Genomic DNA, 12,847 nt, shown 5'->3' with positions numbered 1-12,847 from the left:
TGCTTAATGATCTTAACAGAATAGCACTCTTCTTAACTTCTGATATGATTAAAACTCTTTGAAATAGTGTGCCTGGGCTATGTTTATAGAAACGAGATCAGAATTATTCTCTAAGTCGGGTTCACAGAATGCTTCAAACTGTCATCTGTAAAGACTAGTAACTTCTGAAATCTTTGTCCTTGAGGAATTAACTTTTCCACTGGGTGACATTAGTATGGAGAATAGTGCAGAGGATTCGCCAAAACAGTTGGTGCAGTTAATTTTAATAATAATATGGTGTGGTCATAGCAAACAAAATGGTAAACATCTCCATTAAAGGCACTTGCAACGCCTGTATATAGTGGGATAATTTGACAACTTAGTATGGATTTGATTGCCTTGATGGATGAAAGTTGTCATACTTTCATGCACATTATTTTAAGACTATAGGATTATGTCGGTCGAGTTATCTGTAGGGCTGCCCTAATATTTCTCTTTGGTAAGTACTCAGGCTAATATAAATCAAGCTGCAGTTATTTCTGTTTTATATTGTTTTTGTAAAATAGCAAGTTCCCATACTGTAAGTTAGCAGTGTCTGTACCATAAGTTAGCAGATAGTAATTTTTTGACACAAATGGAACTTTGACAACAGCCTTATCAAAATCTGGTAGATCAGTGAGTATGGGTTAGTTCACAAGGAAGACAGCTTTGAACATTGCCTAGAAAGATCTTCCTGTTAGTCTCTTTGTTTCAAGGGCCAGCCAGCGTTGTAGCGATACATAGTATGGAATGTCAGTAATCAATCAGTAGTTTCAAATGTTGTCTTTTTGGTTAACTGCTTAAATTTCAGAGTACATCTTTAATATTTGTTTTCTCTGTTTAGCTCTTTTCACTGATGGAGATGAAACCTCCTATTTCCCGAGCAAAAATGATTCTCATCACAAAAGCTGCCATTAAAGCTATTAAGGTAAAGTACAACAGAACAAATATGAAACTGTAACAGTAGCAACGTTTTATTATTTTACTTCTAAGTAAATGCAACTCTGGATTTCCCAGTCTTAGCTTCATGGATGTTTTATTCTAGTTGGCATTAAGAATGTTATCTAGAAACAAGTGGGTGGTGAATATCATCTCTTGGTTTTACACTAGTAGCATAATGCCAGCTTGATTTTTTTGAATCATTGCTTTTTAATGCTACACCCACTAGGGTGTTGTGATTTCTGTGTAATAAAATTTTAAATGTTGCAGGATGCAACTGCACCTTAGCATATTAAAACATAGTGGACTTGCTTAGAAAGTAAATCCAGAAAGCTCTCACTAATACTCTAGAAGCTGTATGTCTTTTGTGTACACACTGACTCACTTCTGACAGAAAGGATGGCTTCTTTCTGTGTGTTCTTCCCATGAAATCTTTTTCTCTGTGCTTGATAGACTTAGCTTGATAACATACTTCTTTTTAGAATGCAACTACAATATTTTGTAGTCTTTCCTAAATGGTAGTAAGCAAAGAGTTGAAATACTTCTAAAATGATGCGCCACTGTTGAGTAGATGATAAATTAATTTATGTGTTTATTTTCCAGCTCTACAAGCATGTTGTCCAGATTGTAGAGAAATTTATCAAAAAGGTAAAAAATAAAAAAATAATCTACTGGTAAAGATATTGTCTGCATCTGTTACTAAATATTATTAATAATGCTATTAAATAACCAAAAAGGCATCTGTTATTCAGGTATTGAGGGAGGAAATTCTGTTTTGTTAGGATTGTATACGTTTTGGTATCTCTGTCTATATCTTCTCCTCATTTTAGTTTTCCGTAGTACATTAAGAAAGGGAGGAAAAAAAAATATTGTGAAATTCCCCCTTCCTCCTCTATCCAGCAACTGGGGAGGAAACTGGAGGAACTGAACTTCAAATTAATTTTCACTGGCTAAGATAATAAATATTTTCAGAAAATAGTTTCCATGCTTGCCTAGACATGTAGAACAACAGGCTAGAATGTAATACTCACTAAAACCAAACTGTCATGCTGCCTAGAGTAAGTTCCTCTGAGTGAACAGGAAAATACTCTTTTTTCATTCGAAGTCCTTCAGAGACCTCCAAGGAGAAGGACTTTGCATTAAATTCTGGAGAATAGTCTTGGTGGAAGTAGTTCAGTGCATTGAGTGTGAGGTAGCTTGATAGCAGAGTTGTGACAGTCTGTACTGTAATGTAGTAGACCTGTTGTTGGGTTACATGTTGTCAAGCTAAAGGTTCTTTAAAAGCAGTGATTGAGAAGATAAAGGCTGCTTCGAGCTATCCAGGTATATTTACTCTGTCCCAAATGTGAAAGCATGTTTTTCTCCATTCTTTTCCATGTTCTGTAAACAAAACAAAGTAAAGCACTAAGAGAATTCTACGTAAAATAATTTAACTTTTTTTTTCTACCCCAGTATACTAAGTATAGATTTTGTGTAAGGATCTAAGGTGAATGCATAGTATCACTGCATAATGGAAAGTATTTTTATGTTTTCAGTGCAAACCGGAATATAAAGTCCCTGGATTGTACGTTATTGACTCTATTGTTCGTCAGTCTCGTCACCAGTTTGGAACGGACAAAGATGTTTTTGGGCCAAGATTCTCTAAAAATATTACTGCCACATTCCAGTATTTGTATCTCTGTCCATCTGAAGACAAGGTACAACTATAATTTCTCAAGTGTTGTTGTGAATTGATAACAGTGCTATCTTGGTGTTTCCACTTATGTGAAAGTTAACTTGGTGATTCTCTATGTCCATGGTAATGAATGTTATTATATGAAATGGTAAAACATGCCGAGAAAGATTATGAAAGGTGATAGTTAAATGAAAGTTCTAGTTAAAATACTTATTTTGCCTAACTTCGTCAGTTTTGTTTTGCCTATGCAGACACTTCAACAGTGTGTGTGACTATGCCAAAACTTTTCTTCTTGAGGCTCCTTCAGAAAAACTTACTATGGATGGTGGTGTCTCCCACAAAAAGAAAGTGTTATAGGAGAAGCTCCAGTGTTGCAGGCAGTGAAAGTTCTGCTCCCAAATATTTTCTAAGAAAATCATCGTGTTGATTTCTTCAGTCTTTACAAATCCCATACTTGAGAATTTCCTTGCTGCTGTCCGTTGTCAGGACTGGTTTAAGGCCTCGGTTTTCTTAGTTTTGCTGTACTTGCTGTTAGAACAGAGGCTCAGAAAGTATCCTGAATTCATGATGGTCCAGGTTGCTACCAACAGAAGATGGCTTTTATACCCTCTGTCAGAACAATTTCAAAAGACTCCCAATATAAGTGTGTTTTAGAAGTTGCCAATTGGTTTCCAGAACATTGCCTACTTGCTCTTTTTCTTAATTGTAGTACTGTAAGAGCAAAGTGCTCTTTTTGTAACTGACTTTTTCCCTAACTTTCTAACTAAGCTTTTGAAAGGCTTTGATGCTCTGTAGTTTTCTAATGTGGAACATTTAGACCTTTAGGCCTTGAATCTGATATTCTGGAGCTTCTGGGTTAATACCCTGGTGAAATAGAGCAGTCCCTTCTTCTTTCTGTCTTTTGTGGTTACCATTTTGTTCATGTAAATGAATTAGACTATCCATTTCCTTCATGGAACTACCTGATCTCTCACTGCTAAAATAATTAAGTTTCCAGTAGGGGAATAATACTACTTATAACATGCTTGCTTTAATGAATTTCCAGTACCTAAACAAAAAAACTGATCTGCACATACACAACAATAACCAAAGAGAATGATACTACTATATTTTTTTTAACAGCCTTTCTGTAAGATTAATATGTGACTGAAAACAAGAGTATTGAATTTATTCATTTTTTGGCCTTCATATTATTTTCAAGTCTTCTGGAGAGATGGAATACCCAAAGCCAAAAAATGCTGCTGTTTTAAAGCTAACTGTTTTTCAGACCAAAATCTTATTTAACAATAGCCATTTCAGGTTTCTCTCTAATTGATATTATTGTAGAAAACATTTTGTGAAATTCTTTAATCACTTAGCTTATGAAAGTATAGATGGGTTTGCATGGGTGTATATAACTGAGTCGCAGTAAGGCATTTTATTGTTGAAACAAGAAGGAACAGAATCGCTTCATTCTTAGCAGTTACAGTAGAAGTAAGAAGTACTTAAAATGTATATGTGTGCAGATCAGATGACTAAGTATACAAAAAGGACAGGTATGTCAATATAACATGTATTCTGACTTTTACCTGCTTGCATGTTCCAAATGAAGCAGCACATCTAGTTAGATATTATTGTTTAATACTGGGCAAAAGAAGGAAGGACTAATTTCCAGCTTGTTCCTGAAAGCTTCATTGTTCGTAATGTTAAAAAAAGAAACGAGCTTAAAATAACAGCTGACAATCAGAGGTTCTAATTTAATCTTTGTGCACTGATCGGTTAGAATGTTTTCCACTTACATTCCTGATCTTTTGAATAATGACGGAGATGGGTTTTCTGGTGTCAACATAGAATTGGTTGGGTTAGTAAAAAAAATGAAAGCAAACAATCGTCTATCTAACTTTAAAGCTTTCTTCTAGCGTTTTATGGTCTAATTGCCCCTCTCCATTAGGGTTTTTCAGCTCATCTTTCATTTTCTCTGTTTGTTTCACCCCTTTATGACCATCTGTGAAGAAATGGTGGGGCTGATGTGACTTCCTCTATTGTATATCAAACCTGGATTTTCTGACTGGCCAGAATAGTTTTATAAAAATGGCACAAGTTGCTTTTTATTAAAGCAGATGGTAAAATAAGGTGTCAGTTTTTATCTTTGCCATGTAAAAGGTCTTGCTGACCTATGTGACAATATAGGGGTTGTTAAATAGGTATGCCTTCATTATGTTGAACTCCTATACTGTTCAAACCTTTCGTCTCAATGTCCAGAAGATGAATTTGGAGTTTGTGAACTAGGAAAGCTGTTTTTAGCATTGATGCTTGCTTTTGTTTCAACAGAGTAAAATAGTCCGTGTCCTGAACCTTTGGCAGAAAAATGGAGTATTTAAAATTGAAATAATTCAACCTCTTCTGGATATGGCAGCAGGAACTAGTGCCGCTGCACCAATGACAGAAAACGTTACTAATAATGAAGGTATGAATGACATTATAACTCCTTCTTTTAAAAGGGTGAATGATAATAGCTTGTTTGCTTTCACATTAAAGCGCCTACTATTAGTTTCAACAGTAGCATATTAATAAACTCAACTTTGTTCTCACAGTTATGTGGAACAGCTGAACTAATTGTAAATAAATGCTGATACTGTACTTCAGAAGTTATCAGAATGTGAACGCTTGGAAAATATCTGGAATTTATATCATGTATGCATATGTGCACACTTTACTTACAGATGACTTCAATGTCCCCTCTTAAAAAAATAATCTTTGATTTTTTTTCTTTTGGTCTGAAATATTTTTCTGTTGTTTCTCAATTTTATAATTTTGGTGTCATTTTTTAAATGTTAGAATCTGGGTAAGTAAAGTATGATCTTATATGTTAAGAGCTTCATCTTTCTTTGAATCAACTTAATATCTGAAAGCAACAGCTGTCAGTCTCTTTCAATATGCAGCCCCGAAACATTTTAACTGGTGTTTCAAATCCAAATTCTTGAACAGTAAATTTATGCCAGGCAGTAGGCTTTTACACTGGCTACTGGTGGAAAACCACTGACCTAAAGAGTAAAGTAATGACAGCCTGCCCACAGTATTTTCACTGACCTATTTGATGCCACATAAAAAGCTGGTAGTGAGGTTACTGGATTGTGGATGAGACTATGCATACCACAATTCTCTCTTTCTCCGGAGGGCCTTCTTTTTGAATTTGCACTCTATGTTTCAGACTTAGCTTTGGTAACCTCCTTATTTATTGCACTCATGTATGTTGGAGTAGGACTGGCAAAAAATGTAATGGAGTGAGTGAGGTGTGGTGACAGACAACAAAATAGTGATGCACACTAGCATAAGTGAATTTGTCTCCAGCGGTGTTTAGGAAAGCATATCCCATTGACATGTTTTATAGACACGGCAGGGCAGGGGGAGGGAACGTCTTAGCATCTGAGCTTGAGTGCAGACTGGTGGCTATACAATTTCATTCTGATACGACAGGTGCGTGGCACAATTTCCATCTTTGTCTCATCACTAGTAGCTAACAGGTTGGGTGCCTTCTGCATAGATTTTCATGTACAGCATTACTGATTTCAGTGAGATTATTCAGATGCAGCAGAGGGGATAATTTGGCCCTGAAATAAATATGCTAATGAATAATAATAAATATATTAATGCATTATGTGAAATAGAATCTGTTTAGCTCATAATGCTACAAAGTCTGTTTAGCCAAAAAAAGAGAGAGAGAGAAATGCAAATTTTCTCTCTTGAGCAAGCAAATATCCTTCTGAATATATATAGGAAATAATTTGGGAGTTAATTTATATTTAAAAACAATCACGTATCTTTTTGCAGTATTTTTATGTAGCATCTGACTTCTGGGAAAATATTATTCAACACATTTGTCTCTGCTTGCTGCATGTCAACACTGTAGTTATTTAAACTGCAAACAGATGAATGGCTTTAAAGAAGTTGGTATTGTGAGGCAAACATTTGCTTAGTGTCTCAAACTAAAAAATATTTCTATCTGTGGGGGGTTTTTTTGACTGTCTCTCCTTGTATAGTTTTATAGTAGTCCATTAAAATATATTTGGTAAAGAATAGTTACTTGCTCACAGCATGTAAGAATTGATGGGATTGCTGCTAATTTACTTTGTACTGGCAAAACGTTTATTAAAAAAACCCATTGTAATCTAAAGCAAAGAGGATGGGAAAGCTGCATGTATGGACAAAGCTAATAGCATGTCTTAAAATGTGATCTCAGTTTTAGTAAAGCTCAGTGGAAATGGGAGTCTTTCCCTGGAAGAATTAGTAAAAATTATTTTTATGGTAGGAGGATTTATCTATCAGATGCAGGTTTGGCTTGTGCCTGTGCAAAAGTGGCATGTCAACAAACCTTATCAAAGAAAGAGTTGCTTGTGAAATAATTTTTTAAAACCTTTAATTATTACCAGATATTTCAGCAAAAGTTCAGTTACTGCTAGAAAATAGAAAATATTAAGAGAAACTCAGTTGCTCTTAAAATGAACCATTAGATGATTGATTTGAAATATTCATCCAAAAGATTGAGTCCAGAACTTTGTAACCAGAACTAACATTTTAAGTGTATTGCTACGCATTTCTTAACACTGTTTAAGTAATAGTTTTCTCTTAACTTTTCTAAAATGGTACAGTTATAAACATTGAGTTGTGATCTAAAATACCATGCTGGGCTAGCTTTCATATAGGCCATTTTTCTCTTGTTTTCTTTCTTGGTGTATATAATGCGCAGATGTGAGCAGTGAATGGAGCAGTTAAAGGCAAAATGAATAGAATATGCAATTGGGGTAGTTTAGAAAGGATTTTTGGGGTTAAATAGAATATTGTAGATAGACACTTGTTTTGAGGAAGTAGATGTATGCACTGAAGAGTAAGATGAACGTTTTGGAGTAACGTAGCGCTTTCTCAATTCCTATGAAACTCTCAGGTTCGCCGCCCCCTCCAGCAAAAGTTTCTTCGGACCCCCCTCAAGTTACTGCTAACTCAGTACCTACTGTGCCACAGTTGCCCAGTTCTGATGCCTTTGCGGCTGTAGCTCAGTTGTTTCAAACAACACAAGGACAACAGGTAACCTGTTTGTATTTGGTTCCCTTCGAACTTCAGTTTTTATGTTAAATGAGGGGGAAAATGATGGAAGTAATATCCTTGATTTGAAGCAAAACAAAAAGCCTCCCTAAGGTCTTCAGTGGAAAACTTGTAAGAGTTAAAGTCAGTATTTGAATGATCTGTGACCCTTCTATCCAGTAATTATGGTATTTGGGGAAAATTCAGTTATATATTCCTAAATAATTAGTTCTGAATTGATGCAGTTACAAAGTTTCAAGAACAGGCGGAATATATTGAACAAAATGTTGAATTTTATTGTTTGGTCCTCTTAAACGTTTGCAGTGTTGAAAGGCCCGAGTACTGAAATCTTAGGATCTGCTGAATTTTGCCACTGAAGTATTGAAAAAGTGACTTTTGGTCTTGCTGAAAGTTCTCCATAGTTCAGTCAGGTTGTTGATGGTGTTCGTCCTGTGCCATAGTCTGGTTTGATGTAAAATTTATATCCCACAACTCTTTCAATACTATGTGTTTATATAAGAATATATACCTAATACTATATATGTTTTTGTAGCTTCAGCAAATTCTTCAGACTTTTCAACAGCCTCAAAAACCCCAGTCACCGGTCATAGATAACACTGTGATGGCTCAGGTTCAAGCTATTACTGCTCAGTTGAAAACTACAGCAGCACAGCCACCAGAACAAAAAGCTGCTTTCCCACCGCCTGAGCAAAAAACATCATTTGACAAAGTAAGTCTTCATTTCTTCTTTGTGTTTAACTTTTTCAGTTCAGCGGAAGACCGTTTGATGGATGCCTCAGTGTCCTCCATTTGTTAGGAGAAAAATGATGCAAATTTTGTTTCTTCTCTTTCCGTTTGGAGGTCGGCTTCCTGTTTTTATAGCCTTTGCATTTTCTGAAGCTGAATAAAACTGGTTTTGGACAGTTGCTGATTCTGTATTAGAATATAGGTTGGTTTGTTTTTTTTTCCTCCTGTGATTCTAACCTTGTCTTTAATTCCAGAGCTGTTAGATATATAGTAAGACTTCGATAATAAGGACATTTTGTCTGCTAATTACATAAGATAGAGAAAAAATAGTTGGCTCAATGTAATTTCTTTCAGAAGCTGCTAGATCGGTTTGACTATGATGATGAACCAGAAGCAGTGGAAGATTCAAAGAAAGAAGATTCAGCTCCTTCTCCTTCAGTTTCTCAGCCAGCTTTGTAAGTTTTGTGTCACAATAAAATTAACAAATCTTTGTTCTAGAAAAATCTTTAGGTTAGAAAGCTGATTAAAATTCCAAGTTACTTCAGTGCTTAACTGTTATAGTCCAAAGTTAAAATGTTGTTAACGTCTTCTGGTGGGGTTTTTTTGTCTTTTTACGTTGGTGATCGGTGTAGGTTTGGCATGTTGCATCGATTGAGGAATGTGTTCTATAGAGAAAAGCTCAGTTTTGGTTTCAAGATGAGTTCCATGTTTTTATTACACAACTGAGTGTGTCAGGGCATTGTTAGTAATCAATCAGCTGGATTGCTTTGCTGGCTGGGGAAATGATGCTATTCCAAATATTGTGGTAGTTCTAACTATTTAAAAAATTAAAATTGGCTTTGCAGCTTTACGTTCTCAAACATTAAATACCCACGCAAACTAACTCAGACTCCTGTTTCCCTTTTGATATGCATTATGATAAAGTCTTAAATTACATGATCACATACTAGTTTTTTCCACAGGACCTCTCTCTCATTCAGTGCACAGGCTGGATGGTGCTCAATACCTGGGTTAGTCAATATTTCTTTTTTCCCTGCTTCAGTATGTGGCCCCATGTCTTACTTTCTGTATATGCCATCCAAACCCTGCTCTGAAAAACAGAATCACTAACTTTGTCATTAGCTTTCTCACTGTGTTTATCACCTTGAGCACTTTAATGTTCCACAAGTATTAGTTAATTAAAATGCCTTTGAAGTAAATTGGTAGTACTTTCCCTATAATACAGATGGAACTCTGGAGTACAGAAAGATGAGGTAGGTCAAACATAAGCACTGCTTGTGTATGCCCAACTAGAGGTCGTTGGACTAGGCTTTTCAGCATGTTTATGTTCTGTTTGTAGCACTTCAAAGCCTCTGTCCTTATTACCTTACAGTTGTGTAAGATGCCCCTGAAGATTGGATTCCAGTAGTCTCATTTTGGGCACACAAAATCAGTAATACTCTATATGAAAAACTGAACAGAATCATCTAAGGACTGTATGGCACCTGTGTCTTAAAATACTACAAAGTTCCATTTCACATCACCACGAAATTCCTTTATCTTCCTGAAATCCTGTTCAGTTTCTTACACAAACTGCATCCTGTAAACAGGTCCTATTAACTGCACAGACCTCATTAATTCCCTGAGCACTGTCCATTCTGTGTGTTGAATCGGGAAGTGAATGGCATTACTGTAATCCTTGTGTGATATACATATCCCTTTCTCCTCTGCCCTAAATTCCTCCCAAACCAAAGTTTTTTTTCCCAGCAAAAGTATGGCCAGTTTATTTTCCTTGAGGAAAAGGCTTACTTCTTTTGTTCCCAAAAGAGGAACTGGAAAGGAGGAAAGTTAGCTTCAGGCAGACAACCTTCATGAAAAATTTCCATAGACTGATATCTTTAGTAAGATCATTTAAGTACAGGGGGAAGAGAGGCTTAAACCTTTATGTAGCATTTCTTTAAATGTTAAAGGACTACTCTTACAGTGGAGAAAAGATAAGGAAGCCACTCTTTCTCCTTTTTTTGTTTTCACTTTTTAGAGAGGAAATGGGCTCGTAATAAAGATAATTTTTCTGTCTAAATTTGAAACAAGAATGTGTAAATGTACATAGAAATATGTAAAATAAAGGCAAAAAATCTGTGTATCTACTGACTTGTCTCACCAAACTATTACTGGTTTTAGTGGATTTCCAGGAGAAGGTATACAACAGCCAGTATTTCCTCAACTCCCAAATATGGATCCATTTCAACAGCGAATGATGGGAATACAACAGGATCCAATGCGTCACCAGGTAACTTCAGGGTTTTCCCTTATCCCTCTGTTGTGTTATGTTTTCTATCTTTTGTTGTTTTCTTTGGCGCAGAAGTAAGGAAGCAGTGTACCTATTAGTGAAGAGTGAATATGGCTTAGCCCTCCAACTTCCCCAAGAAACACATTTTTGTTCTCTCTTCTAGTCAAGCTTTGAAGAACAAGATTTTTATTTTATACACTTAAATGCTTGACCTACTTCATCTTTCTCGGGCTTCTGGTCTTTTATTGTGACTTTGGAGCAGAGATACAATTCTACTTTATCAAACTGGGAAAGCTCATGTAATTTTTTTTTCCTAACTGGAAGTTTTTGTGGTTTTTTGCTTCTTCAAAGGTTCCGCTTCCTCCTAATGGGCAAATGCCAGGTTTTGGTCTCCTGCCTACCCCACAGTTTCCACCCATGGCTCAGCCTGTGATTCCACCAACAGCACCTGTGCAGCAAACTTTTCAGTCTCCTTTTCCAGTACAGAGTGAATCACACATGCAAAAACCACATCAGCAGGTGAGGACCCCTTGCAGTAAACAAACTTAAATGCTCTAATACGTCTTTCTCAAATGTGTATAGTTTGTTCAGGAGAGGAAATTTCATGATAACCATGGATGTGAGGGTAGCTCATCTGAGAGAAAGTTGGATAGCTGCAGTGCTACATGACAAATCTGGTATTTCAGAAGTCTAGCAAAACCAGCATATGTATGCTTTATGCCTCCTTTTGTGAAAGACTTTGCATTGCATTTTGTCCTTCCACTTCTCACTTTCCCTCATCCTTCCTTTTCTGTCCCCGTCATGCTTCAGGAATATTTTGTTCCGTGGAATTCTAACAATGCAGTCTCATTCTGGAGAGAAACTATCTGGGAAAGTTAATTTTTAAGGGCCTAGTATATTGCTAATATAGTGGAAATGGACTCAGATGTCTGTAAAAGTTTAAAAAAAATCCAAGTGTTTGTAAACACCTCTCTCTTCCTAAGATTTTGGAGGATATTGTTGGTTTGGTAACTGGCTGCTATTAGGAATAAATCAAAGAGCAAGTCTATTTATGAGCCTGTATTTAAAAAAAAGAAAAAGTTGAATATATTTGCCTCTTTTGTTCCAAGAAAATGAAATCCTAAAATGAGAAATAGAGACGGTACCAAGCTGTCTTTGTGTGGTGACCTGTGATGTCATAGATTCTGGAAATAAGTTCTTGCTTCCTGCTTGGAATAAAGGGACAATTCTCAAGAGTATCTTTGTAATTAGTTTTTTAGTCTTGAATTCTGTTGAATCGGTACATTCTGAGAGATTGCTTGTTTGGATGTTCCCCGCCAGGGTCGCATCATGAAGACTAAAGTTTAGGCAGGACGCAGTATGTTCTGGAGTGGGAAGCTGTAGAGGATTTGGGGTAGGAAGGAAGAGCTGTGTTGAACTTACTGTTTTTGGGGGTTTTTAAGCAGGTTCTTGCATTTTATGTATTGTTTTGATGACTTACTGCTTCATTCTTCAAATTTATTGTATTGTAATTTGCTTTATATATATGGCTTAAAGTAGTTTCCTATAACATCTTGGAGAAAAGTTTTCTAGTAGGTCTCACTTTGCCTGTGATTTTGATGACAGAGCAAGATCCACTGACTGACTCTAAGGAATATAATCATATTCTGTGGACATATATGCGGAGCGGAAATTGACTAAAATGTGGAAAAACAATATTTTGCAAATTGAAAAGGAGAATTTTGTGTAAATTATTCTGTTTTTGCAGTGGTTGTATTAAGTTCATTTAATACCGGACTGTGTCCCTATTAGGGATTACAAAGTATTGGTGAAGCTTCTGAGGAGAGTTGCATTACATTTTAATTTCACATATGTGAATATTCAATGCAATTTTAGTGCTGTTACGTAATTCCATCTAGGCATAAAATGAAATAAAATGCTTGCGCTACTCACCCAGTCAACTTAATATTTTAGGATATGGAAGTGGAACAGCCACCTATTCAAGAGGGAAAACGGCATGTTTCTGACAACAGAAAGTCAAGATCGAGATCTGCATCGAGGTAAATTACCCAGTGACATAGACAGTGGGATCGAGTGCACCCTCAGCAAGTTTGCAGATAACACCAAGCTGAGTGGTGCGGTCGACATGCCAGAGGGATGGG

General features: G+C 36.2%; 1 protein-coding gene across 1 annotated transcript in view; it reads left to right on the top strand.

Annotated features, from left to right (window-relative positions):
- The first annotated feature begins 866 nt into the window (after positions 1-866).
- The window catches only part of SCAF4 (SR-related CTD-associated factor 4), a 39,522-nt gene continuing 27,541 nt past the window's right edge, over positions 867-12,847 (top strand). Inside the window, exons 1-11 of the mRNA XM_009328011.1 lie at positions 867-946; positions 1,561-1,605; positions 2,493-2,654; positions 4,943-5,078; positions 7,554-7,693; positions 8,244-8,420; positions 8,792-8,892; positions 9,400-9,447; positions 10,598-10,706; positions 11,058-11,225; positions 12,660-12,745. Coding sequence (XP_009326286.1) covers positions 875-946; positions 1,561-1,605; positions 2,493-2,654; positions 4,943-5,078; positions 7,554-7,693; positions 8,244-8,420; positions 8,792-8,892; positions 9,400-9,447; positions 10,598-10,706; positions 11,058-11,225; positions 12,660-12,745 — 1,244 coding nt within the window. The 5' untranslated portion in view covers positions 867-874. The remainder of the gene's footprint in view (positions 947-1,560; positions 1,606-2,492; positions 2,655-4,942; positions 5,079-7,553; positions 7,694-8,243; positions 8,421-8,791; positions 8,893-9,399; positions 9,448-10,597; positions 10,707-11,057; positions 11,226-12,659; positions 12,746-12,847) is intronic.

The sequence above is a fragment of the Pygoscelis adeliae genome, unplaced genomic scaffold, assembly GCF_000699105.1.
Source record: "Pygoscelis adeliae isolate BGI_AS28 unplaced genomic scaffold, ASM69910v1 Scaffold154, whole genome shotgun sequence".
NCBI lineage: Eukaryota > Metazoa > Chordata > Aves > Sphenisciformes > Spheniscidae > Pygoscelis > Pygoscelis adeliae.
Note: the sequence above shows the minus strand (reverse complement) of the source record. Positions and strands in the feature narration are given on the sequence as shown.